General features: G+C 33.4%; 1 protein-coding gene and 1 long non-coding RNA gene across 5 annotated transcripts; both read left to right on the forward strand.

Moving 5' to 3' along the window:
- The first annotated feature begins 2,366 nt into the window (after positions 1-2,366).
- On the forward strand, positions 2,367-6,654 carry LOC148570111 (uncharacterized). Of its 4 annotated transcripts, none has more exons than XR_015907581.1 (9): positions 2,367-2,846; positions 2,991-3,164; positions 3,681-4,066; positions 4,332-4,421; positions 4,884-5,096; positions 5,181-5,304; positions 5,477-5,540; positions 5,820-5,923; positions 6,452-6,654. It is a non-coding gene; the product is annotated as an uncharacterized LOC148570111 (long non-coding RNA). The 4 variants fall into 4 exon arrangements; XR_015907582.1 differs by having other exon boundaries at positions 3,905-4,066; XR_015907583.1 differs by having other exon boundaries at positions 2,996-3,164.
- A 1,469-nt stretch (positions 6,655-8,123) lies between these two features.
- LOC107630158 (long-chain-alcohol oxidase FAO1) lies at positions 8,124-14,908 on the forward strand. The gene is made up of 3 exons (XM_016333222.3): positions 8,124-8,657; positions 11,995-12,267; positions 13,086-14,908. Exons 1-3 carry the CDS (start codon positions 8,436-8,438, stop codon positions 14,838-14,840), a joined length of 2,250 nt encoding a protein of 749 aa, XP_016188708.1. The 5' UTR covers positions 8,124-8,435; the 3' UTR covers positions 14,841-14,908.
- Positions 14,909-21,783: the final 6,875 nt, after the last annotated feature.

Consider the following 21,783-nt stretch of genomic DNA (forward strand, 5'->3'; position numbering starts at 1 on the left):
GCTTGCTGCTTTTGTAATATATTTCCATGCCATGTAATCTGTTAAATACTTTCTTTTTTACTTTTGTGTGGTTTTTTAGTAGAATTATGATGCTGCTATGTTGGTTTATAATACTTTGTTAACTATATGAGGGGAATTAGAAATATTTCTTTAATTAAAATATTAGAATTAGAAATATGGAATCACTAATTGGATGTAAATGTGGTTCTATTTTGAGTTAAAAGAACAAGTTTAGAGTATAACAGTTACTCAAATCAAATGTGTTTAGTTGTTTAGTGGAACTTTAATTTTATCTGTACCAAACAAAATTTTTTTGTCCAAAAATATACACCAGTTTTCCTCTTTAAAATCGGACTTTTTTAGTTTTTTTTTTCAAAAAGAAAAAAGCCAACAAATAAATGGGTCAGCCCATTTAACCCATCGGACTGGCCATAAACGGTCCGGGCTATAAAATTTTGGCCCGCGAATAAAGTGGGCTTAAATGGTCTGGGCTTAAATGGGCTGGGCTGGCCCATTTGACAGCCCTGCTGCCTGGCATAAATTCAAATTGGTTCTTTGTTACTTGTGTCTCTTTTCTCAACCTCCGTTCTATCACCATTTTCCATAACCTCATGGTATGGCTCATGAGCTTGATCCCTCTATAGTTTCTGCAACTTTGTATATCCCCTTATTCTTATAGATAGGTACCAAGGTGCTCTTTCTCCACTCATCAGGCATCTTCTTTGACCTTAAAATCTCATTAAAAAGCTTGGTTAACCAATTGATGCCTTTTCCTCCAAGCCCTTCCAAACCTCAATCGGGATATTATCAGGTCCTACTCCCCTACCATTTTTCATCTGCTTTAGAGCCTCTTTTACCTCGAAGTCTCGAATCCTTCGATAGTAGTAAAAGTTTTGATCTTCTTCCCTTGTGCATAACCGACCAAAGCTCGGAAGAGTCTTATGTCCTTCATTAAATAACTCGTAGAAGTAGCTCTTCCACCTTTCATTAATCTTCTCCTCTTGAGCCAGCACATCTCCATCCTTATCCTTTATGCACTTAACTTGATCCAAATCTCTCTTTCTTCTTTCACGGCTCTTTGCGATTCTATATATACCTTTTTTCCTTCTTCTGTGCCCAAAGACTGGTAGAGACCCTCATATACTCTTGTTCTTGCTTCACTTACAGCCACTTTTGTTTCTTTCTTAGCCGCCTTATATTTTTTCCAATTATCTGCATTGCGGCATAAAAATCACTCTTTAAAGCACTCCCTTTTTATCTTTATCTTTTCTTGTACACTCACATTCCACCACCAAGACTCCTTATCTCTTGGTCCTATTCCTTTAGATTCACCAAAAATTTCTTTTGCTGTTCTTCTAATAACTTCTACCATTTCTCTTCACATCTATTCCGCACTTCCATTTCCATCCCACTTTACCTCTTCTCCTACCCATCTTAGGAAGTTTCTTTATTCCTCACCTTTCATCCGCCACCACCTTGTCCTTGGGTTCTTCGTATGATGTCTTTTCCTCAACTTTTGCTCAACGTGAAAATCCATGACGAGCATCCTATGTTGTGTTGTTAAACTCTCTCCCAGGATAATTTTACAATTAATGCAAAATTTTCGGTCCAAGAAAATGTCTATTTGAGAGCTTGTCATGCCACTCTTATAGGTTATAAGATGTTTATCTCTCTTTTTAAAACATGTATTTGCGATGAGAATGTCAAAGGCTGAGAAAAAGTCCAAAATAGTTTTACCCTCGGTGTTAATCACCCGAAACCATGGCCTCTGTGAATATTTCCATATCCATACCCAATCACTTCTCTTTCAACATGGCCATTTAAATCTCATCCTAAGAAAATCTTATCTCTCGAAGGTATGTCTTGGACCAAACTCTCTAGATCCTCCCAAAATCTTATCTTTTGTTGTTCGTCCGAACCCACTTGCGGTGCATAGGCGCTAATCACATGAAAAGCACCTTCCTCCACCACAAGTTTGATAGAGATGATCCGATCTTCCACCCTCTCACTACAAGAAAAAAGGTCTGTCGGCACACTTTTTTTGCCACGCTTTTAAAGCGTACCCAAAAGTGGTCAATGGCCACGCTTTTGCGAGAGTGGCCACTGATTTGAGATTTGGCCACGCTTTTCTTGCCATGCTTAAAAAGCGTGGCCATTAAGGAAAATCGGTATGCTTTTTCGAGGGCGGCCACTTATTTGAAATTTGGCCACGCTTTTTTATTGCCACGCTTGAAAAGCGTGACCATAAAGAAAAATCGGCACGCTTTTACAAGAGTGGCCACTTATTAAAATTTTGGCATCCCTTCTTTTTTGCCATGCTTCAAAAGCGTGGCTATAGAGAGAAACGGAGACACTTTTAAAAACGTAGCGAAAAGCTTTTTATCTTGGCACGTTTTCAAAGTTTCTTTCCTCTCCAGCCGCCGCACCATCTGCCCCCTCGTCGTCTTCGTCTCCGCCGGCCTCGACGCAAAAACCCACGGTTCTCGTCGCCGAGAAGCTCGGCGAGGCGGGCCTCAAGCTGCTCAAGGAGTTTGCTAACGTGGACTGCAGCTACAACCTCATCCCTGAGGAGCTCTGCACTAAGATCTCGCTCTATGACGCGCTAATCGTCAGGAATGGAACCAAGGTCACGCGCGAGGTTTTTCAGTCCTCCGCCGGTAGGCTCAAGGTCGTCGGAAGGGCCGGCGTCGAGATCGACAATGTGGATCTGGCTTCCGCCACCGAGCATGGCTGCCTGGTGGTTAATGCCCCCACCGCCAACACCGTTGCCGTCGCTGAGCACGGGATCGCGCTTCTCGTAGCCATGGCTAGGAACGTTGCTCAGGCTAACACGTCCGTCAAAGCTGGTTAGTTTCGAATCTCTTTAAGCATTTCATCGAGCGCCTTATTTCTTTAGCTTTGTTTTAGATCCTTGTTATTGAAGTACGCCAGTTGATTTGTTCGTTAAGAATATTGAACTCTCAATTGTTGTATCGTCGTGTGTGCTGAAGTGAAGTAGCTTGAAGGCTTGAACAGGGAAAAAAGCTTTTCGAAGATCCAGAACCGTCGCCGCACTTTCCGGAGATTCCATTGACTGCTTCGACAGTAGCGGCAAATCCGAACCACAGCCCACTCTCTGCGACGAGCTCATTCTCCCCGCTGGTTACCCCTGCTCCGAATACATGGTAACCCCTCACTCTCTATACTGTCTTCCGTAGTGATTAATATAGTGCAAGTTTTCTTCAATTAAGGCTGTTGTCTGCATATGGTTACCATGTCTTGTGTTGATTACCATTTAACTCATGGACGCATAAAACGTTAGTATTTAGTTATTTACTGGCTCAATCTATTATTGTAAATCGGTTCTTGGTCTCTTGGGATCCAGCTTTTATAAGCATAAATCTTTGATTTGTATGTATAAGAAATTGTGATGAATGATCCTATTTTAAACTTTGAAGGCGTCAGAGATGTAATTTAATTGAGATGATTGGACAAAATATGTTCTGTTTGCCGGTTTTGAGTATTTGTACTGGACTTTCCCAATCACTTTCTCTGCTTAGTTTATGCGGCCTTTCTTTATTGTCTTCCATATTACTTGTTCATTTAGCTCGGTTATTTAAGTTAATTCTTTCTTCTAGCTATTTCACCTTATTTGAGTATTTGTACTGGACTCACATGTTTAATTTCCTTAACGAAAATAGATGAGGAATTCAGCATGAAGAGGCAATATATGCCTTTAAACATGAAGAGGCAATATATGCAGCCACTGATGCAATATATGCAACCACTGATGTCTTTAAGAGGATGATTAATTTTCTGAATTCACCTTATTTTGGGATCTAAACATGAAGAGGCAATATATGCAGCCACTGATGCCTTTAAGAGCATGATTAATTCTTGTATTGATGCAAGCTTGATTAAGCAGGGAGTGGATCAGATCTCTTACAGTGATGACAGAGAACCTAGGAATTCAGGACCAACCATTATTGAAAAAATCTGTGCAACTATTGAGAGCTTACTTGATTATCACTATACTGCTATCTGGGACAGAGTAATACAAGTTGTTTCAGCTATGTTAACAAATTAGGTATTTTGTTTGCTATCAGATCTCACACTTTCTTGCACTGAAAACCTTTTGTTTGTTGGTGATTAGACTAAGAGAGGCCAGCGAGTATTATTTCTAATGTAACAATTATGATTATGACTTAATTTGTCTAAATCATGGACGGTGTGATTAATTTGTCGATATTTGTCCCACGTCTGGTTTTGAGTCACTTTTTGTAATCATGTTCTTAAAATAATGTATATACCACAAATTACTTATATTTGGGACTTTGCTATCATCATTACAGGAAAAAGTTCTCATTATTTTGAGAAGAATACTCAAAAACTTGGTAGATGTGCAAAAGCTTCATGAAGAAGATTTTCTCTTTAAGAAGCAGGTATGCTATATTACTATTGCAACATTCTCTTTTATCTTAGTTTTAACAGTTTTCCATTAGAGTTGACCAGGAAAAAGTTGGATATATTTTGTAGTCTATTATGATCTTTGAAGGTTTGAAACTTTACAGTGACAAGGTTGGTTTTTGCAACCATTTTGTTTCTAGGTTAGAAATCTTCGTTTGCCCATGCAATTAATATTATTAGGGACATTTGGTGCTGCCAATGGCTGCTGATTGCATCCTTAGCAAATAACAGAATAGCAGCTCTGTGCTACAAACTTCTGTTGATTTCTATGCTTATTATGATTGTTCAAGAATTGATAGCAAACTTTTTTGTCTCGGTTCCTTTTGTAGCCTATTCACCCATTAGTATGTTGTTGACAAGAATCTGGAACTATATTTTATATTATAGTTTTCTTTGGCAACTGATTACTGAAGTATAATACATTCTACATCTTGTAGCTGCATGAATGCTTTGGACCAGCTCTTGTTGCAATGGGACCTGAACGACTGTTGCCCTTTATACCTCTGAATTTGGAAGTTGAAGACTTGTTGGATGCAAATATCTGGCTGTTTCCTTTTCTGAACCAGTATATTATTGGTGCACGATTAAATTATTTTAAAGAAGAAATTTTGCGCATGATTGAACGTACAAGGGAGATGGCGGCTTAAAGGGTGGGAAACAATTTATTATTTATTATGAGTTGCAGTATTAGTCTCCTGCAGAGATTTTCGTTACTTACTTTCTCTGTTTTGCAGCTTGAGGAGCAAGAGATTTCATCAAGGAATGAAGATCCTCTTGCATACTCTTTGTGGTCTTTGCTGCCATCATTTTGCAACTCTTTTGGTTATAGGATCGTCTTGACAAATAGTAATATGGCAGGTATTTATCTTAAACCATACTTTTAAATTCTTTTTATACTGTCACTTGTACTTTGGAAACAGTCATATTTTGTTACTTTAATTTTTTAATTCTTTGATAACAAACAGATTTAAGGCCTTGTTTGGTGCCTTCTCTTGAAAAGTTAAAAAAGCTAACATAGTCTATCATGTAGGCTATCACAACCCAAATTTTGATGCTCCAATCAAGCCGAACAACAGCTCTACCATGGGAAAAAGGTTCAACTATTCTGCTGAAATTTAGGATACATTAGACATTTGCTTCTGATTTTGATTTTTCTTATAATTTTGTTTTTGAATTTGATTGAGAGGGAGCTACTCCCACAGTACTAATTACAGTTACTACTGCTTCTGCATGTACCACCGAGAAAGATCATGTCTTTCTAATATTTCATTTCATTCCTTTTCGAAAAGTTTTCCTGTATTGGATTTAATTTTTAATATCATGTCAATTATGTTTGTTCTAGTATTCTTACAGTGTGCAGATTTTTTTTTCAGCATATTTAAGTTACAACCTCGATCTAAAAGAAGGGTAGAGTTCGATGAATGAGGATCCAACCTCATGTTATCTGCTTTAAGCTTCTCATTTTCCGCTCTAAGCTGTGAGTTCTCACTTCTTTTAGTTTGAGACTGCAACAAAATTTAAGTTAATCAAACACATACACTTTGTTTTTAGTTTGCTTTATCAACACCACGCCCAATTGTATTAAAATTTACCTTCACTTGAGTGCATTTGCCTCTTTGAATATTGAGGACTTTGCTGATTTGCAAATTGCAAAGAATACCTTATCCTTATTTGTATTTTGCTTTGCAGAGTAAGTACTATGTACTATGTAGGGTTTGAAATCTGTGTTAGCCATAGCAACTCAGTTAAATGCAATTACTACTACATATGTTTGTATGTAATATAATTCACTAATGAGTCATATTGAAATTGAGTGAGTCACAATTTTATTTTTTGATTTGTGTTTTTTGTTTTAATGGCTGAATATGCATTATTACGGGACCTAATTAAAGTTGTCTTGCCATTTTCATTTGTAATCAATTTGGATTTGGAATTGGATTTGTTGGACTTAATTAATGTAGCTTTTATAACAGGCACTAACATAAGATTATTTAAAATTTTGCAGGACAGTAGTAAAAACAATGGAGCTCATAATGGATGATCATACTACTCATAAAATTTAATATTTTGTAACTAAGTATATAAAAGAAGTAGATATGTGACACTTGTTGGAATTGTAATTTTTATTTACTTGTTATGACTTTACTTTTTAGTACTTTGTCTTCAAAGTCTACTTTTGTGGTGACAAGTTATATATATATATATATATTATGAGAAAATTTATGTATATGTTGGACTATTTCAATATACATAATTATTTTGGTCTATGATTTTAAAATTATATATGAATTTTGCATGAAATATTAGGAAGATTAATTAAAAAAAAAATTCTGACCAAACTTATGACCACCCTTAAAAAGGGTGACTATATCTTAATGTTGGGCTCAACAGGCACGCTTAAAAAATGTGGCCATAGCTAAGCAACCGGCACGCTTTAAAAGTGTACCCATATCTTCATTTATTGGCACGTTTTTAAAGAGTACTCAAAACAAACAGTCTGGAACATTTTAAAAGCGTGGCGATATGTGCACTTTTCGGTACGCATTTTAAGCGTACCTATAGGTTAAGACCTATGGCCACGATTTTTAAGCGTGGCAACAGATGAAAGCGTGCCAACAAAAAAAGCGTGTCGATAGTTCCACAAGAGCGTGGCAATAGAGCAACTGACACGCTGGCGGATGTGACCCTTTTAAAACTGTGCTAATAGCTCAAAAAGCGTGGCGAAAATCTATCGGCACGCTTTTTTACACTTTTCGGCACGCTTTAAAAGCGTGGCAGAAAGCTTATTTTCTTGTAGTGTCTTGACATCCACTACGTCCTTCTTCCACTGCTTATCCACAATAATATCAACCCCATTCCTATTTTTCACCTTTCCTGTATACCAAAAATAATCACCTAAAAAAATATGATTATTTTTTATATTAATTCTGTATATAATCACCTAAAAAAATAAATATGATCGGATGACTATATAAAATATTTTACATTATGAGTGCATAAAATTTAAACTCATAAATATATATATATATATATCATGCATTAAATATTTGATTATTTGTTATTCATCAAAACAAATAATCATAATTTAAAAAAAATAATTTATCGATTTAATTAAATTAATTTGTGATGTATATATACTATGGCTAATTTCAAATGTCTATAAAGTAATTTAAAAAAATTTAGCTATCGGAAGTCTACAATCGTATTTGCTCTTATTACATGTGTATATATACTGTACCCCACTGCAAAAATGGTCATATGCACTATCGATATGGATTTATCAAATTCTTTCTCTTCAAAATTTTAGTATAATTTAGAAAAAGATTAATTTAAATTTATAATAAATTTCAAAATTAATTAATTTTATTGCACAAAATATCTGTGTATTTTACCTTTTAAAATATGAAAACATTGTCGAAATTTATAGTAATAAAATGATAAGCAAATAATCAATTTTATCACTTATGAGTAGTTTAGCATCAAAATATTTTATATTACATTTAAAACAATCATATATATTTTAGGATGTCATTCTCAATAATTGAAACTATATTTTATACACCATGCAATTTACCCGTTTCCGCAGGAGGTAGAGAAGTTATATGATTTAGAAAAGTTGACATAAAGTAGTTAAGAGTTGAGTCTATATATATCCATTGCCGCACAACCTACAACTCATATAGTGTATAAGTTAGAAAAGAAAGAAAAGAAAAAAAAGGATTATTGTGATTATTATTAATTTACATACCAGTCTATCATTATCTTCCTTCCTTCCACCTCATCACACCCTCCAATTAATTAAACAGAACCAATCATAATCATTCCTTTAATTTCTTGCACCTTTGCTTCTATATATACCTATCTATATCCATATATATTCATCTAGATCCTTCTAATTATTCTCATATCATAACTAACCCGCTCCACAGACAATTTCATATAATCAATTATCCTAATTAGCTTGTGTGTGTGTGTGTGAGAGAGAGATCATGGTGAAAAGAGAGTGCCATCCATTGTTGAAGGGAGAGAGAGGAGAGAGAAAATACAGACATGGGTTTTTTGGGTATGAGATGGAATCACTTGCAAGCATATGTGAGGTTGTGATTCCTCCTTTGCCGCCATTGAAGGATGAAGAAGATGAGCTTAATAACAAGGATGTGACCAAGTCCTTCTCGAACATTTCCGCTTCTCAACATCCATACCCTCATGAGGTACATACGTATATTAATAACATAATATTATACCAATATATATACGTATTTGATTACAGTTTTCTTTTTCTTCTTCATCATGTGTTCTTAATTATGCTGGGATTTTTTTTTTATTTTTGATTTCTTTTGACCTATTTATTAATACTTCATATCTTTGTAAAGCGATATATATTCATTAGTGTCAGTGTGTGACCCACAAAACTAAAATTTCACTATTTGAGCATTAATAAAAACGAAATAAAAAATTTACACGAATACTGATACAGTCTTTTATATATATATATAACAATTTCTCTTGATTCTCGAAAAGATTAAAACACTATAAATATACTTATATTTTAAAAGATAAAGAATATAAACCACCAAAAATTGTTTTGTTTACAATTAAGAAGATATATGAGAGTTTCTTATTTCCCATTTTGTATATTAATTAAATATATTTAATGAAAAATTATCTTATTTTTATTCCACAAAATATATATATGTCCTAAATAATTTGAGTAATGTTATGGAGCTAATTATTTTTAGCCAAAATCAATTATTTTTTTAAAAAAATATTTATTTTAAATTTTAGAATAAATTTTAAATTTTTTAAAAAACAATTAATTAAAATTAATTAACTAAAAAATAATTTTTTATTGTTTTTCAACTAATTTTGATTAAAAAAAATTAAATAGGAGTGCATATATATAAGAGTTTTAATTTTTCATCATTTTCATGCGCTTCTCTCATTCTGTGCAAGAGGTTGTTACAAGCACAGTGTTCGTATATGCGAACTGGGAAAGTCCAAAACTGTGTATACAAGTGGGACCCACGTTGGTTATAACCGATACTCGTACATTTAAATCCCCTGGGTCCCTAGGATTTTGATTGGGCACGCCGCATTTGAAAAGGTTTTGGGTTTTAATTATCATTTAAACTATGTTTGGTTGGAAAGAAAGAAATAAAGAAAAAAGAAATAGAAAAGAAAGAAAAAAAATTGAGTGAATTTTTATTTTTTTAAATGTATTTGGATGAAAGAAAAAAAAAATTATAAAAAGATAATTTTATCTTTATATTATAAATTATATAGAAAAAGTAAAAGGATACTATTAAAAATAGAGAGAGATTTAATTTTCTTTAAAAAAAAAAAATTGGTGAATCCACCAATATTTTTCCATCCATTTTTCTTTTTTTTCCATTTCTTTCTTTAATCAAACAAAAAAAATAACTATTTTCTTTTTTTTTTTTTTTTTTTTTGTTTTCCTTCCTCCCATTTTTACCTCAAACAAACACACCATTAATAATTTTTACGCCACAAAAGAAAGTTTTTATATTAATAGTTGGAGCTTTTTCTTTTCCAACGATTATTTAATATTTAATGATGTAGCTTGTAATTTATATTTTCAAATGATTAAAATTGTGTAATAAAATTTATTATTTAATTTGAATAATGTAATATAGTTAATAATGTTTATTTACTTAATCATTATTCATTAACACTCAAAAGTCTTATTTTTATGAATATAATACAAATATTTATTTGAAAATAATGTAATTATATACGATAATATGTATTGTTCTTAATTAATTCTATCTTAGTAGTACTCTTGGTGTTCCCATTTACAATGTGTTTCATTATAGAGAACATTAGTATTATGTTAGGTAAAAATAATAAAACTCAAGTGATTAGTACTTCATCAAATAATAGTTATGATACCGATAAGAAATGATAGAAAAAATATAATATGATAAATTTAAAAAAATATCATATTTTACATCAGTATAGTAAAAACTTATATTCATTGCAAATATACCCAAATGATTTAATTTCTAGGATATTGGGTAAAAACATATATATTGTTAAACAAAAATGTTTCATGCATAAAAATAAAAGATCAGTTATTAAATTAATAATTATATATTTGTATATATTTATAATCAAATATAAAATAGTAAAATAATTAAATTTTTTAACAAGAGTATAACTAATTTTTTATGAATATTAAATATATATGGTGGTTAACTTTTAATGTTCATGTAACATGATTATTGAATATTAATGACCATTCGGATAGTTTAAAATCATGCTAGCTATAGTACAGTACTTGTTATATGAAGTAAAAATATCTAATGTCTTTTTAGTTACCTTCACAAGAAAGGAAAACAATCATGTGTACGTTGCTTCCAACTTGTAAAACGGCCATTTAATTAAGTAGATGATATGATATGATATGATATGATACATCTAACTACAAATCATTAAATTCTATATATTCTATATATTAAATCAATATCAATGTACCTTATTTTTCACTTGGAAGAAATTCCATAACCAATCAATCACCGAGAGACTGTGTTTCAAATCTAATAGTATCATGTATCTTATTTGAACGTATAAAATTGTGCATTTGATTCTTATTATTTTTCTATCTTACGATTTTTTAATACTTTTAAAAATGAGAGATAAAACCCCCCACAACGACCGGCATCATGCACACTTGTTTAATTTTTAGATTTTATCACTGCTCTCGTTGTTTGACCGTGTGACTTGGGAAGTTAGAAGCTAGAACTACACATGGTGTATTGCATGACACAAGTGCATTTGGAAAATTAAAGTAGAAATAGAATTGTATTGTATTGTTAGTCGTTCATGGGCCTAATTTTAAAAGCTAAAACACTTTTTCTTCATTATTTTGTTTTTGGATTACAGTTGTCAACCACGAGCATATTTTATATAGTTAACGTGAATCATGCATAAATATTACGAGTTTAATTAAGAAATCTATTTAGTTAGAGAAAGTATTGGGAGCCAATGGCCTAAGCGTACAATGTGTACAATAGAGGTTTAAGAAGTATTAGAAATATGACCATTAGTGTTACATTATCCTATCAGGTTACGTTTTTTGGATGAGTGGTTTCATGATATGGTACTAGAGTTCTAGATCCGAAAGGTTAAGAGTTCGATCCTTAGTGAACTCCAAAATCAGCTTAAGTTTTTGGGATGAGATGAGATGTTTATTATCCTTGATATCGGATGGTTATTCTAGATAGTATCATTCAGTAATATTACTTAATTTTTCTAAAATTATTTTTTAATATTAAATTTTAAATCTTAAATTCTTTAAAAATATAAGAGTTAAAAAAATTATATGTAAAAAAATTTACTAATGTTAACTAATTAAATTTAATTTTCTATATTTATTAAATTTTTTTAGTTATGTTTGGATTGATTAAACGGTTACTAGTAAATTTTATTACTATTAAATTTTTCCACCGTTGTTTCAACATACATATACTTGATATCTCTTATCTTATTATCTATTAAATTTTATTTATGATGACAAATTGGGAACAGGTTGCAGAAATATTAGTGAAGAGGGGGTTAATAGAAGCAGTAATATTGATTAGAGTGATTTTGTGGGTATTAGCAACAAGGTTGGGGACCTTGTTGCTTTGTGGGTCGCTCTGCGTTGGTGGCAAATGGCCCTTTATCAATAACTTCTCAAACATGCCTTTGGAGAAAAGAGAAAAGGTGGTTCAGAAATGGCTGAAGCATAGGTTCCTTACACCTATAAGACTTGCATTTGCTTACATCAAAGTCTTGTGCGTCTATTGTTTCTTCTCTTCGGTATGTATACTTCTATACTTGGACCTTATTCCATAGTTATTATATATATGATCTTATCAAATTTATTCCTCTTTTTAATTTCATTTGGTAAGCTTGTCATCTTCATGTATATATATATATCATGAGTTCATGTTATCAAAGATTATTTAAGTGCCGAAAATAAAAAAAAATCAAACAAATAATAATCAATTATGCTATGCATATTAAAAATAAATCAGGCACAGCATAGCAATAATATTGGGTGATTCATAATTTCTTTTATAATGTTACTGTAAAAAAGAGTTTGATTATTCTGACGGCAGTTGATTAAGTAGTTAAATAATATATATAAATTAATATATAAAAATATATATAAATATAAAATGACTAATTTAGTAATTGATTTTTATAATATAAATAATATTTTTTAATAACAATATGTTATTTGTATAAACTTTTATTTATATAATAATATGTTATTTTTGATACACTAAATTTTTATTTATGCTAAGAATAATGTTATAGAATTAATTTTTTAACATCAACTGATATTTTTAAAATTATTTTATTTATTTTAAATTTTAAATCTTAAATCATAAATTTCTAAACTTAAATACTAAAAATTTTTTAATGTAATATTCAAAAAAAAGTTCAAGAACCAACATAATTTATTATTTTTTATTTTAATCTAGCAATCCAACAACAAATTTTTAGCCAAACACCTTTAAATATTGCTATGATGAACTGCTGGACAAAAATAATAAATTAGTATTCCTTGTAACATTCCTCAATATATTATAGTTTGTGAGAATGTTAACAAAATTCTTGAACTTTTGCAGGTTGATGAGAAGGGAGAGAACCCAGCATGGAAAGCCATTGGGTATGAAGTAGCTGCTGATGAAAAACAGAACAATGTCTCCAACAATAACAGGCCTCTTCAAAAAGGGATCATAGAAACAATGCAAGAACAATCTGACTCAACTCTTCAACAATCCCTTGCCAAGAAAGGCCTCAACGTTACAATGGACACCAAAACCAACACCCTCAAACTCAAATGCGATGCAGTGGTTGTTGGCTCCGGTTGCGGCGGAGGCGTGGCCGCTTCAGTTCTCTCAAGTGCCGGCCACAAGGTGGTTGTTCTTGAGAAAGGAAACTATTTCGCTTCCCAAGACTATTCGTCTCTCGAAGGCCCTTCCATGGATCAATTGTATGAAACTGGAGGGATCCTTGCTTCAGTGGACTCTAGAATTCTGGTTCTAGCAGGATCTACTGTTGGTGGCGGTTCTGCTGTTAACTGGTCGGCGTGCATCAAAACGCCGCAAAATGTGATGAAGGAGTGGTCCGAGGAACACAAGCTTCCCCTCTTTTCGAGTTTAGAGTATCAATCTGCAATGGAAACCGTGTGTGAAAGGATTGGTGTCACAGAATTTTGTAAACAAGAAGGTTTCCAAAACCAAGTGCTGAGAAAAGGGTGTCAGAATCTTGGACTCAAGGTTGATTACGTTCCAAGAAACTCGTCCGGGAATCACTATTGCGGTTCGTGCGGTTATGGTTGTCCGAAAGGAGAGAAAAAAGGGACCCAAGAAACATGGCTTGTGGATGCTGTTGAAAGTGGCGCGGTGATCATTACAGGGTGCAAAGCTGAGAAATTCTTGCTTGAAACAAACACTAACGGACGAAGAAGTGAAAGAAAGAACAAGTGTTTTGGAGTTTTGGCCAAGGCTTTAAGCAGTAGAATCACAATGAAGCTCCAAATTGAAGCCAAGGTAACAGTTTCTGCGGGTGGAGCACTTCTTACACCGCCATTGATGATTTCAAGTGGCTTAAGGAACAAGAACATTGGTAGGAACCTTCATCTTCACCCTGTTCTAATGACTTGGGGATACTTCCCTGATTCGAATTCGGAGTTGGAGGGTAAAGTCTTTGAAGGAGGAATAATCACATCGGTCCATAAGGTTCCTCCAAGAGACTCCGAATCATCAGATACACGAGCTATCATCGAAACGCCTCTGCTTGGACCGGCTTCTTTCGCTTCGCTGTGTCCATGGGAATCAGGAAGAGACTTCAAAGAGAGAATGCTTAAGTACCCGAGAACTTCGCATTTAATCACAATCATTAGAGACACGGCATGTGGGGTGGTTACTTCAGAAGGAAGGATCAGTTATAAACTGTCCGAAATGGATAAAGAGAACATGAGGATTGGACTTCAGCAAGCTCTGAGGATTCTGATAGCCGCGGGGGCTGTGGAAGTAGGAACACACAGAAGTGACGGCCAGAGAATAAAATGTGGTGACATAGGTCATGGTAAAATTGAAGAGTTTCTGGACAATGTTTGGCCGATGGAGGGCGCGCTGTCGCCGGGCGAGAAGTGGAACATATACTGCTCGGCGCATCAGATGGGGAGCTGTAGAATGGGAGCCACTGAGAAAGAAGGGGGTGTTGATGAGAATGGAGAGAGTTGGGAGGCAGAAGGGTTGTTTGTTTGTGATGCAAGTTTGCTTCCAAGTGCAGTTGGTGTCAATCCCATGATCACAATCCAATCAACTGCTTATTGTGTCTCAAATAGGATTGTTGATTATCTTAAGAATGTGTGAATTGATTTTTCTTTTTTATTGGTGTCTTTGTTAAACGGATAAAAAATAAATAATTATTTTTCGAAGTTTATTTTATCTTATTTTTATTGTCTGACCAAATATATCTTTAATATGGAGCAACTTTTAAATATGTTGAATTATCAAACAAAAATGTTAGGTATTCAAGTGTTTTTATTAACCAAGTTAATCAAGTTATTAAAATTTATTTCACGTTCCTCTTTTTTCTCTTCCTTCTCCTCCTCCTTTAATATTGTCATCGTCGATGCCGCTATCACTGCTGTCGTCGTCATCTTTGCCGCCACCACGGTCGTTGTTGTTGTCGCTGCTGCTGCCATTGTTATCTTCTTTTTCTTCTTTTCTTTTTTCTTCTTTCTTATTCAACATCTTGTTGTTGTTGTTTAATTTCTTTTTCTTTGTGAATTGGATGTATCTTTTATATTATTTTTCTTTGCTCAGTATTTGTGTGCTATATGAATAAAAATGTGTGCTATGTTAAACAAAAATGTGTGCTATGCTTAAATATTTGTATGCTGTAATAAATCAGAATTTGTTTAATAATTTCGGACAAATTAGTGTGAGTTACCAAGCTATTAGTTTCAATTACTTGTGTTGTTTTTTTATACTCAATATTTGTGTGTTATTGTATATATTTTTGTTTTTTTTTTCTTGATTATGTTATTTATGATGGTCTTAGTTTTCTTTAATTGAATTATTTAAAAAATTAATGTTATTCTATTGTTCTGATTTTTGTACTCTATATGTGAATTTGTGTGCTATACTAAAAAACATGTGTGCTATGATAAACTAAAATTTGTTTAATGATATCTGTCAAATTAGTGTGAACTACCGAGCTATTAATTTTGATTACTTCTGTGTGGTAAAAATGAAGGAGTGTGTCTTGTTTCACTTTGTTTTATTTACACATGTGATGTAGTATAGTGTTTGCAGTGTTGATGGACAACTGCAAGAAAGACGAGGCGCTGAACTTTCGAGAGCCATTGCATTCAAAGCTTATTTGCACTTCTTGCATCCAAGAGCAGTATTCCATGAACACAAAGGAGATGTGTTGGGTACACTCAGAGATTACCGTGCCGTACTCTGTGGACTCTAACCATCAAGAAATGTTAGAACTGCACATTAGAGTTAATAGTACTTTTGTATGTGTGTGTGTTTTGGGAAATAGAACCTGTAATGTAACATTGGCTTACAATGAATGGTAATCGGTTTACACACTATAAAAAAAAAAAAATATGTAACAAAATTCAATAAAAGAATATACATATAAAGTTTAGTGTAGCAAAATTTTGTGTACTATGTTTTAAAAGTTTGTAGGTTATGATTTAAAAATTTGTATATCATATACAAAAATTTGTGTCCTATATTGATAAGTTTAATTTGTATTACATGTCAATTTTTATGCGTAATAATTTAAACATTTTTATGCTCTCCAACAAAAATTTATATATTGCAGAAAGTGTAGAAAGGTTTATGCATATAGTGCAAATTCTTTGCATTATGTGTTAGTGGAACACGAAACGTGTGTCATATGTTTTATTTTGAGAGTAATTTTTATTGCAGTGAAGTCAATTTAATTAGATTTAATTATTAAAAAATATTGTACATATAACATTACTTAATATCAAATTGTTCAAATATATTTGGTATATTAATCATCGATAAAAAAAACATTTTTAAAGTGTTAAATATATAAATATAACAAAAAAAAAGCGAGAGATCATAGCTAGACAAAATTAAAATCTATTTCAAACATTAGAAAGACATTGGTGTTGAGCAAGGATTCGGCCAAGTGACTAATGTATGAGAATGACATTAAATTGTGATCTGAGGGGTCTGTTAGACAAGAAGGGAAGTTGGGATGTAGTAGTTGTTGTGAGATGAGGTGGGAATTATTAAACTTGGTTATGCGGCCAATTTGGGACACTGTCCTCGCGGTGGTTGCTGTTGAACTACTTATGGGGAGTATTTCACTTAAGGGTGAACATGGATTGGTTTGGTTTGAATTTAAAGTAAAATTAGAACCGAACCGATCAAAATGTAATTGATTTGGTTTGGTTTGAATTTGTAATTTTTTGTACAGGTATCCAAATCAAACCAAATCAATTAACAACGAATTAGTTCGGTTCGAATAATTGGATACCCGATAATTTTGAAATTCATAAAAAATTAATTTTTTATCTTAAAAATTAAACAAGTACAATAAACATGTAACATCAATATAAATAATCTAAAGATGTTAAATACCAAATACATTAAAAACTAAATTCATTAAAATCCAAACCTATTAATAGTGAATAATCTCATTAAAAGCCACTAAAAACCATATATATTTTTATTTTTTTATTTAATTAATATATAATCAGATTTACGGGTTGGTTTGAATTCCACATCTCAAAACCGATATCCGAATCAATCACTAACAAAAGTTATTGGTTTGGTTTGGGTTGGACCTGATTACCCGTTAGTTCCAAAATCAATTTAATTGATTCGATTCGAATGTGGACGGATAATCAAGTACTTACTACCGATACTCACCCCTACTTTCACGGTCTCAACTTGGCTTGGAATCATGGTTATAAAAATGTGATACTAGAGATGGATTAATTTCATGGCAGCAGTTTCACTCTTGCATGCTAAATAACACTCAAGCCCATTCCTACGCGACACTGCTTCAGATGATAAAGAATCTGTTGGACCAAGAGTGAAAAGTTCTAGTGCTAAAAATCGTCAGAGAAGGGAACAAATAAATTTGTGGATGAATTAGTTAATAAGCTCACTTTTAATTAGGACCGACCAAAGGTAGAGTTATATGCAAATTGAAAAATTTTTTAAAATTTAATTTTATTCTATTTTACCTGCACGTTGAGAATCTCAACCCTAATCTTATTCGCACCTTAAAGTTTTTAACTCTACCCTACCTAATCCTATCCACAGAAAAATTAAATTTTTTTAAACAAGTATAAAATTCATTCCATATTTTATACATATTAATAAAATATAAACTAAAAAATTAAGTTCAAATTAAAATTAAAAATAATAAAATTTTAAAAAAATTTAACATAAAATTACAAATAAAATGATTATCAAATTCTTAATAAAATTAAAATAACACAAATAACTTTTCTTCTAACTCCAAATTCTTACAACATTACTCTTTAAATAATAAACGTACTAAATTAATAATTTAAATGATGGATTAACCTCCAAAAATGTTCTCGAATTATTCAAACGCTAACAAAAATGCCCCCACATTTAGTTATCGACAAAAATATTCTTAAATAATTTAAAAATACGCCGAAACTGCACATCCGTTAAAACAAAGAAGGTCTGTTAAGTGTTAACATTTTGGTCTGATGTGGCAAACAGAGTGGCATATGTGGCAAACGGAACCCTCTCTTCTCTTCTCTCACACTTCCTCTCATTCACCCACCCTCTAACTCAATCACCAGCACCTCTGTCTGTCGTGACAAAGCCACCAACGAGCCACCACCATTGCAACTCCATCCCCTTCCTATCCTTTCCCTTGTTTCTTCTCTACCTTCCTCTCACTCTCTATCACTCGCTTTCCTTCTCTCATCTCTACACCATCAATACCCATTGTCCTCTTCAAAATCACAAAGTAAAAAAAAAAAAAAAAAAACCCAAGTTAAACTTTCTTTCCAAAATATAATTGAACTTTATCAATTGAAATAGATCCAAATTGAAAAGAAATAAAAAAACTAATTTAAACCCTAATTTTCATTAAAATCATAATTCATTAACAATAGTAGCATTAATCAGTAATCACCAATAACCTAAATAAAAAAATTCCACAACAAGAACAAGAAAAGAATCAAGACTCAGGTAAAAAGCAGTAGCAGAAGTAGTGATAGACCATCGATAAGGAAGGAGCAATGCGAGTAAGGACCACTGGCAATAGAGGAGCAGTGCAAGAGAGGAATGCATGCAGTGAATGGCAGCATCCTTCTCAGGCACATTACCACTACACCTACTCGTCGCTGCCCCTGTCTGAGCATCTCTTCCGACACCAAGGGAGGAGCCAACTCCATCCTATCATGCTCGCCTTCTAGATCTGGTCGTGCTAGCCTTCCAGATCCAGCTATGCTTGCATTCCAGTTCTGGTCATGGCGCTCGCCTTCCAGTTTCGATCTCCGCGCTTGCCTTTCGATTTTGATCGTGCTTGCATTCTAGTTCTAATTGTAGTTTTTGGTTGTACTGTAGTTTCTCAACTTTGTCATTTTTAGCATTGTTCAAAGAGGGAGAGCAAGTAAGAAGAAGTCAGACAAAAAGAGAGAGAAAGTGAGTAAAAGGAAGTGAGAGAAGAAGAGAGGTAAAGAATAGGGAAGTGGATGTAGCTACAGCTGTGGATGCTGCAGATGGTGAGTGGGTTAGAGGGTGTGTGTTGGAGGAAGTAAGACCATGAGAGGAGATGGGAGAGAATGAAGTGATCTGAAGAAATTGGGGTCTAAAGTTTCTTAATTTGGGATTAAAACATAACGGGGCCACATCAACTTTTTCGTTTGCCACGTTAAACTAAAACGTTAACGGACCTCCTCTGTTTTAACGGATGTGCAATTTTAGTGCGTTTTTAAATTATTTATGGATATTTTTGTCAATAACAAAAGTTGGGAGCATTTTTATCAGTATTATAGAATAATTCATGGACGTTTTTGGTGGTTAATCTTTAAATGATTATTTTAGTAGTTATTTTGAGTTTTTACAAAAAAAGAAAAAAATCTGGATTCTACCTACTTTTTTCACTACACATATATTAGGGGTGCGGATAGAATATGATATACTCTGAACCTGTACTCAACCTTATTCGCAAGCAAACATACACCCACTCTACCCTATTACAGCGAGTCTGGTAGACAACCATATCCGATCAGATTGAATCGAATTGGATACCTGTAGATAAAATGTATATTGTTAATTCTACTTTCAACCATTAGGTCTTAGTGTTTTTTTTTTTTTTTTTTTGGAGATTAACAAGTATAAATTTCTAAATTTTTGTTTGTCATAAAATTTTTTACCTCAAGTTTTATGAAATTATTTGTCTGTTTAACCATATAAATAATTATATCTAGAAACAAATTTATTCTATTTGATGTGGTGACAAGTGTCTCATTAAAATTTGAAAATGTCTTAAGTAGTACATAAGAAATATGTATAATTGTTCCATTATATATTATTAAATTTGATTTCATTATTCCATTTCTCTCATTTTATTTCATGCTATGCTTATTTTTATCAAAATTTTTTAAATTCATCACTAGTTATATCAAATTTTTTTAAATCAACAAAAAAAAATTTAATTCGTTATAGATTAAAGTTTTATTTAAGAATTTATTACTAATCAATAAATTATTATATGTATATAATAAAATTTAAACTTTTTACAATGAATTAATCACTGGACTGGATCAACTTAAGTTGATTTTGTTCTCCTCTCTTATTATGATGCGATAATAAAAGACAATAATAAAACAGGAATTAAATAATGAACACAATTTATGAATGCTTGAATGTGGACAATGCGAGGCATCAAAAGCAAGTACGATACAGTTTTCTCTATTTAATTGCTGGATTTTCTAGTTAAGCTAATAAGTGATAGGTTGAATGATTTAGGTGAGTAACAGTTACCAAAAAACAAGAGGTTGAAATAAGTATGTACGCTATGAGAAAATAAATGTTGACATGCTTGCAGGCCACAAAGAGCACCTTGTTCTGGCATCAATTAGGTTAGGCCATCTTTGTAATGACATCTTTCTACTTGAATATGATACAAAACATATAAAAGCTAAGTCGTTATGACATTAAAAGCTAGGTCCTAAATTCCAAAATTCGAGAAATGCTACGTCTACAATTAAAATAATTACTAAAATTAATGTCCGGTTGGTCGGTTATCGGACGGCTTGGAATTGCTTGTCGGATGTGAAGGTGGGTCCCAGCCCTGGTCTGGATCCTGGGAATGAGAAGCGTGAGCGGCCGGCTTTTCGGGTTCTTCGTGAGTTAGCGGGTGCCACCTGCAATGACACTCCAACGCTCAAGTTAGTGGGTGTGCAGGTGGTAAAGAGGAAAATTTATGGTGACGTACCCTGAAGGAGGGGTAGGACCCTCCCCTTATATACCCTGTCAGTAGGGCGGGCCCCATGGGGGAAGGCCTCCTTCTAAGAAGCTTCGTTTCCCACAGCTGTCATGCAGCTGGTAGTGAGGGTGCGTGTCCGGGTCGTAGATCGAGCGGGTTATGCGCGTCCTTATCAATTCTTCGATCCCCTTCCATCACCATCCTTATCCTGGTAAGCTTCCTATTCTTTTTCCTTGGTATTGATGTGGCGTTGTTTATCTTTGTTGTTTGTTATTCTGGCCTTCGCATGTATGTTGTAGTCTTGCTATGAATTGCATGTTTATTGGCATTTTAACATCAGGTAGATACTGTAGGATGGTTACTATTCTAGAATTTTTGTTTTTCTTGGCATTGCTCTTAGCTGTAGATTTATACCATGATTTGTAGTTGTCGAATAGGTAAGTTATAGTTTCTGGTGTTAGTACCGGCTTCTCAGCCTCTTAGACTGATATTGGTGGTGCCCCCACTCTAGGTATGGCCAACGTCCCCCCGTAAGGGTCGTGAGACCGGCACCTTATGACCGATATGCTTGGGTGACTTCGGATGTAAAGGATGCCCCTAATCAGATGTCCCTAGAGGAACTTACGGAGTTCCGACAGGCCGACTATCTTTGCGGGGGGACCAACGAGGAGGCTAACTATGCGGCTTTCGTTCCTGCCAACAACGAACGAATATATGAACTAAATTTGCACTCTCCCCAGGTCGCCGACTGGATGTGGTTGTATAAGATCATGTTCACTCGTTTGGGAGTTCGCCTTCCCTTCTCCCCTTTTCAAATGGCGCTGCTTAATCGATGTG

The sequence above is a fragment of the Arachis ipaensis genome, chromosome B3 (assembly GCF_059453495.1).
Source record: "Arachis ipaensis isolate K30076 ecotype BB chromosome B3, ASM5945349v1, whole genome shotgun sequence".
In the NCBI taxonomy this organism is placed as follows: Eukaryota; Viridiplantae; Streptophyta; class Magnoliopsida; order Fabales; family Fabaceae; genus Arachis; species Arachis ipaensis.